The sequence below is a fragment of the Rutilus rutilus genome (assembly GCF_951802725.1).
Source record: "Rutilus rutilus genome assembly, chromosome: 5".
NCBI lineage: Eukaryota > Metazoa > Chordata > Actinopteri > Cypriniformes > Leuciscidae > Rutilus > Rutilus rutilus.
The window spans coordinates 34,279,894-34,299,430 of record NC_140213.1 but is presented as its reverse complement, the minus strand read 5'-3'; the positions used below and the strand labels follow the sequence as shown (position 1 = coordinate 34,299,430).

Sequence of the window (19,537 nt, the reverse complement as noted above, 5' to 3'; positions counted from 1 at the left end):
AAAGAAAAAAAGACCACAATAATTAACTATGCAAATATATGCAAGCAATATTAATAAATCAATTCATAATATAAATACATGAGAAAAAAAATAAGAAATAATATGCAGTCTTCATTTTTAACAACTGCATTGTTTATTGCCTCTGCATACATTCAACACTCTATATGCAAATTAGCAACATAAAGCATTTAAGACCCAACATATTTTTTAAAAATTAGGATTGATTTACTTTACATATAATACATTTTTTCACACGTTAATAAATACCATAAAATCTGTCAAACATTTTACAGTCTAAATAACTATCGTTGACCACTTGTTTTCATTCACAGTTATCTGTACTCACAAGTCAAAAAAAACAAAAACAAAAAAAATCTGTGCCCATCTATACAGCTTAACAGTGACTAAAATGAAATGTACACTTAGAAAAAAAAAAGGCATGTTCATTTGCAATATCGATGTTTCCTGTTCCAAATCAAGCATGACTACGAGCTCCTGCAGGTAATCAGCACTGGTGTCGGTCAGCAGTGCTGAAACGTTTTCATGTGATATAAAATTTGTACAAATACAACTATAAATAAAACACTCTGCAAACATAAGTAAACTCTGTGGATGTGAGGAGCCGTTGCATGAAAAGTTAAAAAAAAAGGCATGTTGCTCCAAACCTGGAGAAAGTGGAAAATACAACACCAAACCTTGGTGCCAGATAATTAAATGTGAATATGGGCACAATCTCAATCTGATTTGATACTAAATAAGGTCAGAAAAGCTTAACTGTTAACTGTTCCTGAAATCACTGACCAACCAACAAAATGCATAATGCATTTGATTGTATGTCAATGTATATTGTGTATATGTGTTCTTATAAACTATCTGCATTGAGGAAGTTTATATACTCCACTGCTTTATGTAAACTATAGTACAAGTATCAGATATTCATGGATGATAAATGATTGTAAACTGTTTTTAGGATATATTTGTGGTAACACCACTCAAGACAAATGGAAACCAACATCAGTGAAGTACGTAACAAAGAACTTTTCGCTCCCAGCGTACACCAATATCTATAATATCAGGTGGCTACTGACGAATTCGAAAATGTTACAATTGTCAATGCTACAAACACAACATGTGCCGGTCGCTGAGGGTGTTCTGTGACAATTACAGAAGTCCATCACATGCTTATCTGTGAACAACACAAGACTTCATTCATCTGTTGAATGGAGGTCTGATGCTTATAGTGCGTTATATTAAACAGGAGAGGAGCGCGATTGCAAAGAAACAGCTGAACTTTTTCAGTCAGTAGTCAAGATAGAAAATGCATTATAGGAAATCAAGTCCAAACACCTGTCGTCGCTGAAAACGTAACAGTTGATTGACCAGACATTCTGGGAAAAACAAGACTGGCTTTATGTAGGATCATTAGTCTCAGACTTCCTCAACATCAGCAGGATTGATATGTCACCTTTCAAGACCAAAAAAAATATATAATTCCCCAAACTGATCCATTCTCTCTTTCTGACTGAGAGAACGTCTTGGATGGAACCAATGCCTTGGCTGCCGAGGGACAAAACGCCCTGAGTCGTGCCAGGAGAACTCGTAAACATCATTATCGTGCTCGTGAGTGGATTTGTAAACGTTGTGTTAACATGCCCAAAAAAACGAGGTGGGAGACAGACCAAATCTTTCTGCAATTTTTTTACATTCCCTGCGGTGGAACCGGGAAACACTGGCGGTCAGAACCATGTCATCGTTGTTATGCTAAGCCCAGTTGAGGCTGAATCCCTTGGAGAGCATCACCGACTCCAGGTCTTTATCCTCCTCTTTCTCCCTAAGTCTCTGCTCCTCCAACAGGGCCACCAGAGAATCTCTTTGCTCGACGACCTCTAACATCTCATTCAGAATCTGCTTCTCCTCCGCCAGCTCTTCCTCGGTCTTCAGATGGTCTGTAGAGGGTGAAACACTGATTTAAGTTCATTAAAAAAATAACACCACCCTACATCAAATTTGCTGAATGAAATTCAATACTTGTTACTAACTAACTTTGGTGTGCTGATTCCAAAAATAGTCTGTTTTGCTCTAGTACGTCACACATTTTTACAAATATGTGCATATAGCATTGCTATTTTCAACAACCATTTGTAAAGGCCCCGATATACTTCAAGCGAAATCGAAAAACTGATGGGATGTAATTTCGAACAGCTTCGGCTGGTAAACACCTTTGTTCTATGATTACGTAATAGGTAGGTGTGCGCGGAGGTTTTGCCTTCTTTCACATGGAAATCTCTTTCCAGTTAATTTCTCCTCAAGAGTCTGTTGCGATCAGACATCTGTGAGTGAAAACATGAACACACTGGAGGAGCTGCTTTATAGCAGAAAATTAAAGTTGTACTTCTGATGAAACGACACTGACACTGTTTTTAATGTTTAATACGGTTAAAGCTGCTTGATTTTAAGCAATCTATTGTATAAAGTGCTATATGTGGTTAAAGTGGAATTTGGCAGGTGGGGGAACCCTCAAATTTTGTGCAGGTGCAACAGGGGAAAATGACTTACTGTGGGACTACATATTGAGTATCGTGGTATAGCAATACGTTTTGGGACAAGAGTGTCACTGTGGCACCAAGTATCACACCGCAATATAGAACAACCTTGTTTTTCACAATGTAAATTTAAACATAAAAATGGGAAGTCCAAAACTGACTCAAATGTGAAAATTTGGACTCTGACCTACATATGTGCAATTTAGGCCTTTTGAAGGCCAAAAAAATGTATAAGAAATGTATCAATTTAAAACCTTGTCATTAGATTATTTGTCAATACCTGCTCTCTCCTCATCTTCATCTTTCTTTTTCTCTCAGTCTCCTTATCTTGCCCTATTTCTTCCCCTCCTAAAGCTGAACTTTGACAGATAGTCTTTTCATTTTCGTCTGTGTCAGTGACGAAAGTAAACATAGGCTCAACTGATATTTAAATGTTTTATGAATCATTTTCTGAGGCAAGTTAATTTACTCAAGGCTACCAGGAAAGCTGTAGCTTAAGTCAGTATTGCCAATAGGAACCTTCTGCAAGCGATGGAATTTGAAAACGTCTGTTTTTAAAATGTTAAAAGTAATTTTAAATAATACAAATTATAGTCTACGTTTAACGCAGTTGGTGGAATTGGCAGACGTTCCCTTAGGCATCATGCGCTGTGGAAACCCGTCAAAGCATTCTCAGGTCTAAATATAAAATAGCTATATAATATAATAATAAATAATAAAATATATTACAAGGGAAAACAAATGTCCGGCGAATATCGAACCTAAAACTAACTTTACTGCGCTCAACCACTGTGAGTGCATTCACGCATTAGTAATCGCTGGCGGTCAGCGGGGAGGGGAGGCGTGAACCGGTGTAGATGCACTAAAATCAGACAGGAGAACCGTGACTGAGAACATAACGTCGGGAAGCGTGTTTGTGAATGTGGGGCCAGGGGGGGATATTCAGTTTTGATTTGATGAATGATGAGAATTATTGAATTTGATTTGATTTTAATCTATTTATTTATTAATTTATCTGAGGTGCCTGGCCCACTTTAACCCCTATATATACAGTGCTATGCATAAGTGTATACACCCATGCTAAAGTTGACTAAAAAGAGGAATAAAAAATCATATTTTGGAAATTGAAACCTTTAAGGACACCAATTTTCTTTGTGAATGAATAATGTATCGTAAATAAATAAATGTTCTTCCTTAAAATACATGGTGCATAAGTTAGTACACCCCTGTGTTAAATTCCCATAGAGGCAGGCAGATTTTTATTTTTAAGTATTTTATTTTTTATTTTTTTTAGGATACTATGCATCCTGATAAAGTTCCCTTGGCCTTTGGAATTAAAATAGCCCCACATCATCACATAGCATTCACCATACCTAGAGATTGGCATGGTTTTATTTCAGTTAGCCTAAAAGCTAGTTTGATTTGCATTGCTCTCAAATAAAACCATGCCAATCTCTAGGTACTGTTAGATAACAGTATATCTCTGCTCACGTATTTCGAACTTCGTTTTACCCAAAAACGAAGAACGAAAAAGAACTTTGCCATGAGTATATCGGGGCCTTAAGGTGAACAAGTTTTCATCCCGTAATCACCAGAAAAACTGCCACAAACACATGATTCCCATCTTCCTCTAAGCCAGGTTACAACTATTTGTTCAATACTCATCTGATTTTCACATATATGACATTGTATGCCTTATCCGAATTATGGCCAAGTAACAGACGAAAATGCAAACATGATCAGATGCTTTCTGCTACATCTGTGGGTGTTTTACTACATCCAAACAGAAAATGAAAGATTTTGTGAAATGGCGTAGTTGAACATATTTTTCCACTCCTTTGCAGATTTTAAGTTAAATGATACATTTTGAATATTTCTTTTTGTCAAACTTTTGACAAGTGCATTAAAGCTGAACTCCACATTGTCAAATCATGTAATTTTAGGCCTTTTTTGCAAGTCATCAGAAATATTTCTTCAAGATGCAGGGCTGTGTAATGCATATCATTTTGTTACTGGAGAGCAAAGTACCATCTACTGCCATGCGTTCTCGTAGTTCCTGTTGCAGTCGACTCTGTCTGTCTTCCAACTCCAGCTCACGAGCACTGCAGAGAGAAAGGATGGAGTAGAATTAAATGGGAAAAGAGGGCAACTGACTGTTCAGCTATAGAGTTTTTATAAGGTACTTTGAAAAATCTTTGATGTTCAAAGATATTGGATTCTTTGATGCCCCACATGGACATCAAGAAACCATCTGCCATTAAAGCACCATAATATCCACACAAACACAAGGTTTTAGATGAGCAGATGCACCTTTAAGCAGAGTACTTTGAGAAGAACATGCGAAAGTTAAAATCTTCTTTTATCTGGACGATGAGTTGTTTCTGGTATTAAACTTCTTACACTGTTATTAAAATACTGGCCAGTAATTATATTCAAATTATGGTTGCTAAATTGCCAATTCTAAAATTGTATGCTAGTTTGTCTAAATAAATTAAAAGTAATTTATCAATTTTAAATCAAACGATTTAAATGCTACAAATGAAATAAGGCATCACAAATTATAGTGCACAGAATAAAAAAGAAAAAAAGAATTGGATATTCATTCTGAGATTTGCTAAAAATGACATTTAACCGAGTTTTTAAATTATTAGTGTATCAATGATTAACTGAAATGAGCAATGTAGAAATGTAGAAATAGTAGAAAAAAAGCACGCACAATTACAAAAATATATGCATACAATACTGACCAGTGACTAATGCGATACAGCCTAAAACTGCAAAACTATTAAGACCCTGTTCTCATTGAAAACCAACAAATAGTTTTTTTCTTGATGAAACTGTCCCTTTGTAAATTGGGTTTTGTTGACTAAACTATTCTTTTGCCTGAATTGATGCTCATCTTTACAAACACATGCACAGTTGATTGCGTTCGAGGCACTGTCACGATGTAATTGCACCTTGTATTCACACAAATGTAAATAGAACAAAACAGAATACAATAAAAGCATCTGGCAAAATCTTTTAGCACCATGCCGTTCCCTACAGCATATCTGCCTGTTAGAGATCATCAGTTGTTCTTGTTTAGAAAGGTATTTGTTCCTTTTGTACAATGAATAAAAACATCCAGACACTAGACAATACACTTGAATATGCTCATTTTACATTTGAAAACAATAAGATTTCCATTCATTAACATACATGTTTTTATTTTTATATTATATTTTTATTTTTTTAATAAACACAAGCTCTAATATATTTTACACAGTACATTTTTTACATGGTTCGAAAAACATTCTTAATGTGGCTCCGACTCCACTCGAGCATTAACGTGTGCCATCTACAGAGGTCTGCATGAAACATAAGCAATGAGACTGAAGTTTAATCTGAGTGTCTACTCACAATATCATCAGCTCCGATTCATAGCGCACCAAGGCATTCTTCTCCTGGACCAGTTTAAACCATTCCTGCATCAGCTTTGGATCGTCCTTTTTACCCATTCCTGCAAGAAGCACATTGGAGAAGCATGAGGAACCTGGCAGTTAACCACCCACTGGCACACAAACCTGACACAGACACCCACACAGCAAATGCGATGACAGCCAAGCCAGGATGTCTTTGTCAGGGCAAGAATAGGGTGGGAATGTGGAAGACCATGATGAGGTCGAGGCTGCCGGGGTTCACAGAGGATGGCGTGGAGGTGCGACTTCTGATTGGACAGCATTTCATGATCAATGCTGATCAGACTGGACTTCTGAGGCATTTGGTCTTTTTCAAGGCAGTGGATATTGCTTTAAACTTTAAAACCTTTTTTTTTTATTATTTTTTTTTTTAGAAATATCTTTTTAAAGTGTGAAAGCTACCCAATAATATAAGGCAATGTCACAGGTATATGTCAAAAAGAGTGAACCTCTAAATTCATCTTAACTTTACCTTTCTGGGTCCATAGCTTGCTCCAAGGAGGTTTTCTCCAAAAGTTATCCAATTTTACACCATTTTAGCCCAATATCAGGGCAATAAATATGGCATATCATAAAGAAATGTCCCAGTTTTAATACAAGTTTGGAACAAAGAGTTGGTGGCAAAATTTTGATTACCACAATAAATAATTTTGACTCTTCTTTCAAATTTCACATTAGCTGACAGTAAAAGAAGACATGTATCTTTGTTAAAGAATTATGCTATCTATTTATCCATCCATCCAGTGACAGTAAAGACACTTATTTTTTATTTTCAAGGATTGCATTATACTCAAAGGGCCCTATCTTGCACCCAGCGCAATTGACTTTGTACACCGACGCATTTTTCATTATTATTTTGCACCTGACGCACAGCAGACTTTTCCCTCCACAGACGCATGTCGGTAAATTAGGGAATGAACTTGCGCTCCTGGGGGCGGTTCAGCGAAAAGAGGAGGCGTGTTCCGGCGCAAACGTTCCCTGGTGCTATTTTGCAGTTTCAGAAAACAATGCCGCCACAGACCAGGAAAAACCTAGTCTAAAGTCAGTGGCACGTTATTCAGATGCTATTTTAAGGGCGCATGCTTGGCCATAATGTAGCGTGTGCACAACACGCATACACCATGCTTCTCCCATCTACACACAGACGCAGCAGTTGCCATTTTTGCAAACCATACATAATTACAAGGAAAAATATTACCACACGAGGGAAATCATTGTGGTGTCCATGAAGATCTAGCTTACACATTTACCCAAATTATTATACGCCTGTTTAACCGAAGCTAATTTGGGTGGGTTTCTCCCATCCCCATACAATGTCACTTCTCTGTCTTTTACGACTGACAAAAACGTCTGTCTCCTCAGCTGTGAACCGCTCCTGGCGTGCGCCTTGTAAATCCGCCGTTATAATAGCAATCCGTCATGGAACAAGCACGCCTGCTTTTAAAGGGAATGTGAGATGACGTTCTGATTGGTTTATTTCACGTTACACCCAAACCACACCTATGAGTAATGTAGCTACTTCAGACCAACCCATTTTAGATTTGCGTCGGGCGCAAGAGTCATTTATCCCGCCGTTATAATAGCAACAGCACCCAAGATCCGCCCACAAAGTTACTTGCGTTTCGCGTTTGATACTTGCGTTTCAGATCGTTAAAATAGGGCCCAAAGGATCCTGAATAATATTATTTAATTTTTATATATAAATGAGGCTGACTGAAGTTAGATTTTTCTCTATATAAAAAGTTATGCATCACATATTATACTGGGATATATTCTACACAAAAATGGTTAGTATCACACTTATGGCTTTGAAACAGTGTGCATTTCAAAGTTAATTTCATTGTCACATTTATTTCCATTATAAGTGACTTACCACAACCACAATTTCTGCATGTTATGAAAACAAAAAAGGTGGTAATAGGCATTATGCAGCAAAAGGCTGCCAATTAAGCTTGTATTGAACCTGGAACATTCCTTTAAAAAGTGCTCTGGGTCAGGCTCATGACTCAATATTCTTTACATGCACTGCATTTAGACGTTAGACTGCATGAGGTAAAAAAAAAAGCCTCATGGTATGCGCTGAAGTCCATGATCAATGCAGAATACTGTCACCGACTGTATATGGGAACAACTGTGCATGTCAGCCCATGCTAGTAGTCCCAGATGTCTATGAATACCCTGTCTCCCATCCCTACACACACATAAACACACAAGTGAAGCCAAGCACTGAGATGAGCCATCGCATGGTAAACCTGGATGCAGCATGACGTACTTAGCTGACGGAGAGGCGGCTCTAGCAACATAAAAGTAAAAAAGACAGTACACACATAAATCGAATGGCTGTGCTCGCGGTTGCTGGCCTTGGCTGTTTTAAACACACAGAGGCAAAGTAGAGGTCCTCAGACACAAAAACAGTGAGAGACAGGGACAACAGAGGACAGGGAGGCTAAACTTATCCAGTGGGACGCACTGTGAGTGGCCTCCCCCACACTCAGCCCCATGCTTTCCCAAAAGGAACAGAGAAAGAAGAACCACAATTAGTCGTATAACAACCACGCTAACGTCGTGCCAAAAGGGCACTGTTATACACAGGCATAGTTACACACACCAGATTACAAACCGACAGACACACCACAATGTTGCCGAACATTTGTATTTTGTGCTACAGCATTTAAAGTCAACATGAAAGATAAAATCTCATTCAAAACCATTGTAATTCTATATTGTGATATTTAAACTCATTAAGTCATATAAATCATACTTTTAATAAAGTACATAGTATAAATTAAATAAAAAATATATTTAGTATTATTACTACTACTATTACATTATTGCTACTATGTTAACCAGCAATAAAATCAACACAAAAACATAAAAAAAAAAAAAATTCATTAATGAATAACTAGCCAAACGTAGCCAAAAACCAACATTATTTTTCCCAACATAGTGGCCTCTATCATGCTATACAAAAAAAAAAAAAAATCCCCCCCAAAAAACTTTTTAAGATAATTGAAAATGAATACTGTACGCACATACAGAACAAACTTACCCATTCTCAAAATACATAGTATTATTTAAACAGTAACTCAGTAACCCATACTAAAAATATAAAAATAGTAAACACATGACATGTAACATCTTAAAAAAACAGTGCTTAGTAAAAGTTCAAATCTAACATGCATAACCAGATGTAATGTGACTGTTAAAATGACATGTCAAATGACTGAATGGCTGTGTGAAACATTTAAATAGCCTACTGTTCAGAAATAGAAAGTAGCACAGCCTGCTTTATTTGCGGGGTTATGGCTGCATTTCTGCTGTTCCTTAAGCTCCAACTACTTGTAAGAGAGTGAATATGCATTTTCATTCAGTGCTTCTCCTCCATGTTGGGCTTGTTTACATCAGAGAGCGAATGCCTCTTTAAGGCAGCGCACAAGCAATGTTGTAAATTTTTTTTAAAAGTATTCTAAAAGTACATTCTATTAAAAATATAAATTAGCTTTCATTCCCATAGTACCTAATTTAAAAGTCTTGTGGCATAAATTGTTCGGCTTCATTGCTGTCATAAACATCTCTTGAGTGTTAAATTATTTTGCACTCTCTCATTTTGCTCGAATTTGCCCGCTCTCTTCTCCCAAGTGACTCACCCTCCCTGACTCATCTCAGGTAAGAGCACACTGTGACATACTACATAAAAAAAGACACGTGTAACACTGGGTAACTGGAATATGCCTTGCCTGGGTAGGCTACTACCAAAGATTTGGTGCTACACAGCCTAAAAACATATCTTTTTCAATCAGGTCACCTTCAATTTTAATGCCAAGCAGAAAAAATACAAATATTTAAGACTTTTTAATAGCCTTAAAATTAGGAGATTCTAATTTCAGACTTTTAAGGCTTTTTAATGGCCCGTGGGCAACCCTGCAAGGCAAACCTTTTTTGTTGGAATAATGTTCATAATAAGACCAGGAGTCTGTAATAAAAAAAAATATTTTGATTTCATGTTGACTTTAAATTTGAGCGTAATGGTATGACAAAGACATCAGAAAAACTACCAGGTTTGGAGACCTCACTTTCCTGTTGTGTTCCCCTTACACATGCTATCCTTCACAGCAAATCATCAGTGTTATGGAAACTCATGAACACACAGTGAATATAGTCTATGGATTACCATGATACAGCTCTATAAAAGAGCTGTGTGGTTGGGACACGTATTTGACAGTTTTAGAACTCGGTAAGAGCAAATGACAATCATGCTGTTATTTAAATTCACACTTAAAGTCAGCAGAGCAGTTTCCCCCAAAATACACACTAATGACCTGTCATCATATCATATCAGGTCGGCTCTAACGTACTAATTAGAAACATATTTCATGCTATATTCATCCTCTTTATAATGTCTAAAGTAAGGTAAAACAAAAGTAGAATCTTGATTAATAAAGAAAACCCAAAATGTAGCTTTAACTTCTGTTGCTTCTGCTGAGGGCTGGGCGATATACCAAACATTTACCACATATTTTGCTGATCTAGAATTTTATTTCATTTATCTAAACCTCTGTAACAAAAATGCAGATAGTGTGGTCAAGTTTGATTCATTCACCTGAATCAGTTCTTTCAAACTGCCCGATTTAAACACTGATTCAACAGATTATTTGGGTTAACTTTTCAGAGCAATCTTTACATGGCACAAGTTTGAAAATGTAATGCATAATATTCATGAATTCTTTCAATAAATTACATTTATTGATTATGACTGATTTTATTTGGCATGCACAACACAGCGGCACAATATTAAGGATGGGTTGGGGTTGAAGAGCCATTAACAAAGTAACCTTTTCACAATGTTCTCTCTCTTAAAATGTAAGCAAGTGTAAATGTCAGCGTTATCATGATGTCTAAATAATTGAAGTCTGTCAGGTAAAACAAGAGCTTATTGATGCAGTTCAGTCAGTCTGCTATTTTATTCCAACCTTTCCTCCTGATAGGAGGCTTCTGTAAATATTTAGTTTATATGCAGAGATACGCTTCAACTAAGTTTAATGGTGCAATGCAAAACTATTTAGTGGTGCGCAAGTTGTAAATTAGTGCCAATTTACGTCAAAACTAGGTTAAGTTATAACTTACACACAGCTGGTGCAACGGTTTCTGTTTATTATGTTGGTGCATATAAATAAAATGAAAATTTTACTTCTTGCTTAAAATATTTTGAATCTACTTGGCAACTATTGCTATTTGGTAAAACTCTGAAAAATATCGTCCAGCCCTACTACTGTTACAAATTTGTACATCAGAAGCATTGATGCAATCTGCTGGGGGAAATCCACTAAGCCTGGACACACACGGGCAGCGGAGAGAAGTAGACTTTGTAGTCGGAGGGCAAAAGCAATACTCCACAGGTCCAGTGGGTTGTCAAAGTAACGCCGCTGGCCATGTTGTTATGAAAACACAGCTGGCCGGTGGCAAACATGACGGGGTTTACGTTACCTTTAGGGGCACAGCAGGGGCAGAGGTACAGGGCTCTTCGGCGAGGGGTCCAGACATAGGGCTCAACTTCCACAACACAGGAAAAGAATGAGAGAGAGAGAGAGAGAGAGAGAGAGAGAGAGAGAGAGAGAGAGAGAGAGAGAGAGAGAGAGAGAGAGAGAGAGAGAGAGAGAGAGCGAGAGAGAAAGAGAGAGAGATGAAGGTGACCAGAAGAGTGAAGTCAAGAAAGAGGAGAGAAAGAAAGAGATGTGGAAGAGAAAAAAGTGAGGAGCGAAATCAAAAAGAGAAAGAACTCTGGGGAGAAACTAAAAGCAGCAGTGTGATATGACAGTGGGAGGAAATGACACGGGACAGAGCGCAAACATGAATGAACTGAGAAAGAGAGGTGAAATATTGCTTCTCTTTGAACTTCTCCTTTTGTGCACTACTGAGGGCAAATAAGTGGTGACTCAAGAGCAAAACTAATATCTGCATAGGCTTCATGAAAGAAGTACAGTACGCAGCTGTTGGTCTCCTGAATGTGGGTTCTATTCATACAGACAACTTGGATTTTAAGACCTACGGTGGAATTATTATATCATCTTAGGGGATGTTCCCATTCTGTCAGCGTGCAAAATATATTTCTCAATCCTCACACTACGACTGATGTGGAAATCAGCAATCTATACAGCAGGTGTCAATCCAGCCACAAGAGGAAAAAGAGATCTAGACAAAAAAAAAAAGAAAGCATCAAATGAACTTGAGAAGAATGACTGGCACCTGAGTTAAGGATTTTGCCAATGATGCATGGGAGAAAATGAAAAGGCAGATACTTGTACAATTCTTTGTGCTCTGCCAAGCCAGGGTGACAGAATGGTTTTTAAAATGCTGAAACAATTGGATGACGGATGTTGGGCAGTTCACAACAAGGGACTATCAGAAAGGTTTGTCAGCGCAATCCTTGAAAGCCAGACTGCGACCTTGTCCGGTAAAACTAATCAGCACTAATACAACCTTGTCTTATGTGAAGGCTGAGGAGTTTTTTTTTTTCCTTAGTTGCCTATTCTACATTCCTATCCTCTATATTCCAACCTCATCAACACTTTGTGTAAATAAATAGACATGAATTTTTTTTTTTTTTCACTGAAAGGATGTTTAAATCTAACATGCAATGAGCACTCTTAAACCTCATCATCTCATATCACTGGCTCTTCCTCTGCAGTTATGGGAATAATTGGGGAACTAATTATCCATGAAAAGCAACAAGCTGTCATTCTTATGCAGACATGCATGGAAACAACCCGCGGGGAACCAGGCCATAAACAAACGCACACTGATGCAAAGTTACACAGAAATCCAAAACGGCTTTCTGAAGTTTTTAATTGGTAACAAAAATGGGGACAACTTGTTTTGGAAATGACGAGCAAGTGTTCCAGCCAAGAGATGTCTTAAGCCTGGAACACACCACGCTGACGCCGACGAACTAGCGCTGATGAAAGCCGACTGTGTTGTCGCCTCGCGTTGGGGTAAAAAGCTGCACTTGAACACGCCGAGAGAACTACAGCCGACTGTCAGCTAGAATGTGCGTTCTGCGCCTGCGTGTAAATGAGACAACTGTCTATTTCAGCAGATATATTCGTCTATATTCGTCATTCAAAAAGGGAAACTGACGCTGCAGGCTGCAGATACACAACCATAAACAAAGCAGTGTGTGGTTCCCGTTTTGAATATAAATCCTGATAAACACTGTTTATTCCACTTCGCTCGTGTTAATATTGAAATATTCACCAAGGAACACTCAGGTAAGATGACGTAACATTAGAACAATTTCTGCCAACTGTGCGGAACACACTGAGAAAACTTAGTCGGCCGACGCACAAAAACAGCCTGACGGCTGACGGCTTGGTGTGTTCCAGGCTTTAGGCCTCAGAAAGCTGTTTTGAGCTACAGTAGGATTACGAGAAATCCACCAACTGTTAGCAGGTCTGCCACCAACTAGACTGTGATGAGAAAACCTCACTTTTACAGGACAATCAATCCAAGTGCACAGCTCACATGTTAGCCACTTAATCTCTGTGCAACTGTTAATAAAACAAAAATAAATGTAGCCACAAGCAGCAGGTATGGGGTTGCAGCATTACAATTCCAAAACAGAAATCTAACGAACTTTAGCAAGTTTAACTCGTTTTTGGATTTCAAATGCTTTTCCATCATCTTGAGCCAGTTTACCAGAACATTTATAAAATGTGGATATGTTGTACTTACCTTAGTTTCCTAATTAAACGATTGTTGATAAATACTTTTAGCATATGTAAAGACCCATAACCTAACACCTAAAATAATAAGATGCCTTTCAAGAACTTATTGGCATGCTATGTTTAAGAAACACCTTGTTGCATTGAAAAAGATTCATAAGATGGTTAAACAATGCCTCAATGTCCTTTGAAAACAATGGGTAATTTATTCACCATAACCACGCTATCTCTTGCCTGCGTGTGTGATTTCAGCATGGCTTGCCTGTAACTTCACAGTGTGATCAATGAAACGCAAGACATTACACTCAAGCACACAATAGATCCACAGTATGAGATGCAAGGTTTGGGAATACAGTTAAGACGCACCACACATGATGGAATCAATCGCAATGAGGTACAAACACTGGGATCTTTCGGGGTCCGGGGCCCCTTATGCAACTGAGCAGGTATGGGAGGAAAATATGAAAACTAAAATGTTGCCGAGTAAAGCAGACAGGGATTGGCTCTACAAAAGGCTAGAGGGGAGGGGCTTAGTCAGGATTTCAAGCTAGCTACATCTGTTTGCTTAAGCATTTTGGATTTGTTCGCTACATATTAGTGGAACATTTTTAGTTTGCAAACTAAGATCAAAACAAAAAATCCAATTGAATGCCAATGCTTTGTGGGAAAAAATTGTGTTTTGTTTCCTCAGATTTGAATAATACACAAATATATTAAATTATTATATAAAATGTTTGTGTTTACAATTTAAAAATTAAATCGTAAAAAATAAATAAAAAAAATTATAATACACATTATATATATATATACATACAAGCATAGACATTTCATAATGTATATAAATTATATATAATTAATATTAGAAATTGCAGGGGCAAATGTGAGAGAATTTAGGCGGAAGGGGGTAAATAAGAGAAGACAGGCTTCAGTAAGTACAGGGGGAAAAGAGAGGGCGTTAGTTGTTAGTCCATTTCAAGCAACAGATTTGAAATACATACCGCCCAGATGCAAATCCAGGATCTCACTGTAATTAGACTCTCCCCAATAGTCTACAATAAGGATATATTAGAAACATGTTACTGCACACACAGGCAGAGCCAGAAGCTTCAAGTCATGCATGTGTTGCACACAAACACACACGCAGTAAGGTATGCCGAATATACATTTACCACAACTTGTTATTTGGCATGTAAACAAATGTAGTTAATTGCATTTATATTGCATGTCCCGTAATGGTAAATGGGCACATAGATTTGTTGCACTGCTGCGTTCCGCCACAAGGGTAACACAGACTCTGGAGTGCGAGTATGTTTCCACATCTAAAACAGCTGGGGTTTTTTTGTTTTAGTTTTTTCCTGCCAGAGTCAATGGTAACACTATTTCGATGTTCACAAGCCATACACATTATCTGTAGTATAAAGGGTTAAAATGCTTGAATACGTTTTTCTCCCTCATTTACAGATGAAAACACTATTTTGATGGTCCACTTTAGATTTTCTACTAACTATAAGTAACTTTGCAACTACACGTCAACTTATATTACTAACCAGAACAACATATTACATCTCGAGCATTTTAACCCTTTGTAATACGGCTTGTGAACATTTGTTACGCTGAACAACAAAACATGAATATAAAGCATTTAGAAGACAATATCCAAGAAAAGGTGTTTTAAGTTTGACAAAATGGAACGGAATGGATTCAAAATTGAAGAAATAGCCTATAATACGGTTACATCCTCCGTCATTCATCTATCACATCCAGTGAGGCGGCACACAAATCTATGCTTGGCGTGATCGGACTGACTGGGCATGCAATTGAGACACTCATGAGGAGAGACCAGGAGAGACAATGCTCGGCATGAGGATGGCATGATACGCTGGGATGACTACAACACCTATTAGAGTTATCACAATGGATACCTGAGCGCCTCTTACACTGTTTTGGACTAACACTAGAACCTTTATACAACCCTTAGAGAGAGTAAAGGATAAAAAGAGATTAAGAAACACTAGATATAAAAGATGGGATGGAGCAGGAGAAAGAGGAAACAATAATTGCAAAATCATAAATTTGGTTCTACTGCCTATAACTATCCTACTGTTTCACAAACCATACATTTTGTACAATTTAATATGTTAAAGCTAAAGTTACTTAAAATTATTAACATAATTTGTTCACATTTTGCAAAAGGAAACAATTATCTTTGAATCCAATAATGAAAAAGATTCTAGCAATTAATTTAGCTGTTGCTGTAGCACGTATAGAATGGAAAGTATTTGATAGCCCCTTGTCATGTGCAATTCAATAAACACATAAAATAATGGTCATGGGACTGACAAAACATTAATTCTGCAATATCTATATTTGATATGTTAGTAGTAATTTGATTTAAGGCTTTTCAAGTGAATAAGTTTTTTTTTTAAATATATTTTTTAGAGGTAGCTCTGGGCAGATTTCCATTTGTATGTCAGGAAATACTTGGAATTAACAGATTGTTTTATTTTGTTATGTAAAAATGTGTCCAAGAAGACAAAAAAATAAAATGCTTGCAGCTGGAGAGCTCAAAAAGCAATCTTGGCGAATAAATAATTTAGAGCTGAGCATGACTAGGGGAAAAAAATTATATTCACTACAAAAATGTCTGACTTTTTCAAGGTTTTATTAATTATCATGGCCTATTTCAAGCCTGGAAATCACAATTGTAACATTCCCTGATATTTCCAGGTTTTCCATAATCACGGGAACCCTGAATGAAATGCTAATGTTATATCTCAAGCCTGACCGAATGAAATAAATTTAGTAATGAGATACAAGCTTCTAGCAAGGTTTGTATAAATGAAAAAAGCGGATCCTGTGCATCAGAATACTAACCCAAGTTCACGAAATGGCTTTTAATCAAAAGGCAAAGGATGCACAAACACAATTTCACTTTTAATTTCTGCACTGTAGTTTGAAGCTTGAAGCTAGTAACAGCAAGCAGTGCTCTGACAAAAAGGTCAAAGAATAGCTACACAGAAAATGCATGAGTTATGAAGATCAGCTCCGAGGGTTTAACCCTTCAGCAGAGCATCTGAGGAAACATTTTGATCAAAAAAAGAAAAGAAAAGTGAGACAAATACCTGCTTCCCCTCGCAGTGCCTTTTCCACCGCGACACCTCTCTCCTCTAACTGCCTCTGTTTCTCTTCCACCTGCTCCAGTTGCCTCTGAATGATCTGAGGAATACAAAAAGCAGCTTCTGATTGACTTCACGCTCTATCATTCTGCATGTTAATGGCTGAAATTCAACTTTTTGACAAACTCATGCAAAAAAGTCATTAACCTGGGCTCTGTGGAGCCTCTTGAGCTCCTCTTGTTTGGCCTGCCTCCGAGCAGCTTTTTGTACTCTTTTTGTCAGCTTGGCGTTGAGTTCCTCCTCCGTGTACGTCTTCTGCAAAAGGAAATTAGAAGTCAGAACATGCACTTATGTAACCTGTATCCGGGTCAGTGGAAGGAGGATCCTTGTCTGGTGTCTCATGGATGTCTATGGCAGGAGTTTGTGTAATGTATTACTACAGCAGAATCTAAAACAGAGCAAAATGTCAAAGCTAATCCACTACTAGGCTGAAATACTTCTGACTTACAATTCTAAAGCACCTCTATTCTGGCAGTATAATCAAAAGTTTATATCACAGTACAAGTAACTTTTTATCACAGTATGGGTACTGTATATACCTCAATATATATCACAATATAGATTTTTTGCTGCAAATAAACTAATAAATGACACACATATATATATCAGTGCAAAAACAGTTTCAAATTATGGGTAAAAAACAAAACAAAAAAACAGTACTAAACATTACAAAATGGAGAGTTGACTCAAGCTCTAAATTTGCAAACTAGACAGATCAGATAGACAAGATATAGCTAGACCACAAATCTTTAAAATCTTAATTTGTTACACAAATGCATCATTTACAAAACAGACAGTACCATGACTAATGTCATAAGCTCTTGTTGTCTGTGCATTTCATCACAATTGCACAGAGCCAAAGTGTAAGATAGAACAAAGTGTAAGATAGACAGAGACCAAAAAACAAAAAAACATTGACTCTGGAGATGCTTCATGAAAGTCAGGTAAAAGCTATGAAATGAGAAAAACGAGTTGCATATGAACCAGTGAGGTACACAGTATAGAATGGTAAACAGCCAGAAAGCCTTTTGAGAATGTCATGTGATGCAGTTACATCCTCCAGCAGAAAGGGGGTGCTTTAGCATTCACCAAGCTGCAGAAAACTGTTAGTAATAAAATAAAGCAATCTCTGGACCAACAACAAGACAGGGGGTTAGGCATGACGGTGTGATACGACATGCGTAAAATAGGTAGACCAATGGGAATGAATGAACACACTACCTTTGTGGCATACGATCTCTTGAACGCCAATGCATGAGGTACATAAACAGACTTAGAAAAATAATTGGAAAAAAGGAAAACAAACAAAACAAAAAATATGCGATTAGATGGGTTAATGTACAATTAAATGAAATCAGGATTCTACGACAACACAGAAACACAAACATTTAAGGACATTGGGATGAGTGCATAAGTACAAATTAATGTGATTGTGTTTTGTGCAACACAATTATACTCGGGGTCCAAAATTAACATTTACCAGCCAACATTTTTCTCCACAACCTCATGTGGCAACACAGACAGTACGTAAAATATTCATCACATTAACCAACAAAAGTGGTAAAAAAAAAAAAAAGGGCAAAAAAATATCTATGGCCGAAAAGTTTTACATTGGCAGGTGTGGTAAAAAGTTAATTTTGGACCTTTTGGACTACAAGATTACTCTAAAAGATTTGCTAGAGGGTAAGAGCACATCAGCAACTACCCCCCTCCCTTCCCCCTAAACAACACTAAATAAAATTATAATTTGGACAAACAGAATACTTAAATTATATTTAAAAAAAATAGTTTTTTCTATTCACGAAACAGTTTCATATCCACTAGACTAGTTGAACACTGCACTCTAAAAGTGTCTTTTTATTCTATTAATTCTGGTGAACACTATGACTTCTTGTTCTATACATCTAGCTCAAGTCTCTCTCTATTCACCTTCACACAAACGCACAAGAATGCTCGATTTCTTACAGGTTTCGAATGAAACACAGTGCAGAACAATATCATTTTTTTATGTTTTAAAAATATATATTTACTGTTTTATTTTGGCATAGTGTTGCATTCGTGTTCTGTCTGAAAACCGGTAGTTGTTGTGCAATTGTACAATACATAAATCACTGAAATACCTCTTCCTCTTTTCCTTTCTCCTGTTCCATATCCTTCATTTTCACCCTCTTTTTCTCACTTTCCCTCTCTTTTGACCTTTTCTTGCCCTTTTCTGTCACTCGTCTTTTTTCCATAGCCCTGTCCTTTTCCTTTTCTTTGGATTTTTCATCTTTAATCGTCTCTTTTTTCAAATCTGACACCAAGTCAAACAGGTCCACATGGCGCTGAGAACAGTAAAAAATTTCATTAAAATTCGAGAAGCTTCAGAAATAAAACAATAGACTCAAATGAGAAAAAAGAGACTCTTTAAAAATGATATAGACTTACATCACCCTTGGACTTCTGAGAGGATCTTTCCAGAACATCGTCACAGGAGAGATCAGAGTCCTCAGAAAAGCTGAGATTTCTCCTCAGACGTAAATCTACATCAGTAAATTAAAGAAAACTTTGCATAAGAAAATCACCAGTTGAAAGAGACTGAGAAAACATGTGCAAGTTAGACTAAACATAGCAAAATTCTGCAAGATTGTAACATAACCCAT

The 19,537-nt window shown here is 37.2% G+C and overlaps 1 protein-coding gene across 4 annotated transcripts in view; it reads right to left on the bottom strand.

Moving 5' to 3' along the window:
- Positions 1-119: 119 nt before the first annotated feature.
- The window catches only part of mical3a (microtubule associated monooxygenase, calponin and LIM domain containing 3a), an 84,569-nt gene continuing 65,151 nt past the window's right edge, over positions 120-19,537 (bottom strand). For all 4 annotated transcript variants that reach the window (XM_084409242.1, XM_084409243.1, XM_084409244.1 and 1 more), the window contains 10 exons: positions 19,323-19,417; positions 19,016-19,219; positions 18,117-18,167; positions 17,043-17,150; positions 16,842-16,935; positions 15,642-15,692; positions 14,718-14,768; positions 5,943-6,042; positions 4,572-4,645; positions 120-1,946 (listed from right to left, as the gene is read on the bottom strand). In XM_084409242.1, the coding sequence (XP_084265368.1) occupies positions 1,762-1,946; positions 4,572-4,645; positions 5,943-6,042; positions 14,718-14,768; positions 15,642-15,692; positions 16,842-16,935; positions 17,043-17,150; positions 18,117-18,167; positions 19,016-19,219; positions 19,323-19,417 (1,013 nt within the window). In that variant the 3' untranslated portion in view covers positions 120-1,761. The remainder of the gene's footprint in view (positions 1,947-4,571; positions 4,646-5,942; positions 6,043-14,717; positions 14,769-15,641; positions 15,693-16,841; positions 16,936-17,042; positions 17,151-18,116; positions 18,168-19,015; positions 19,220-19,322; positions 19,418-19,537) is intronic.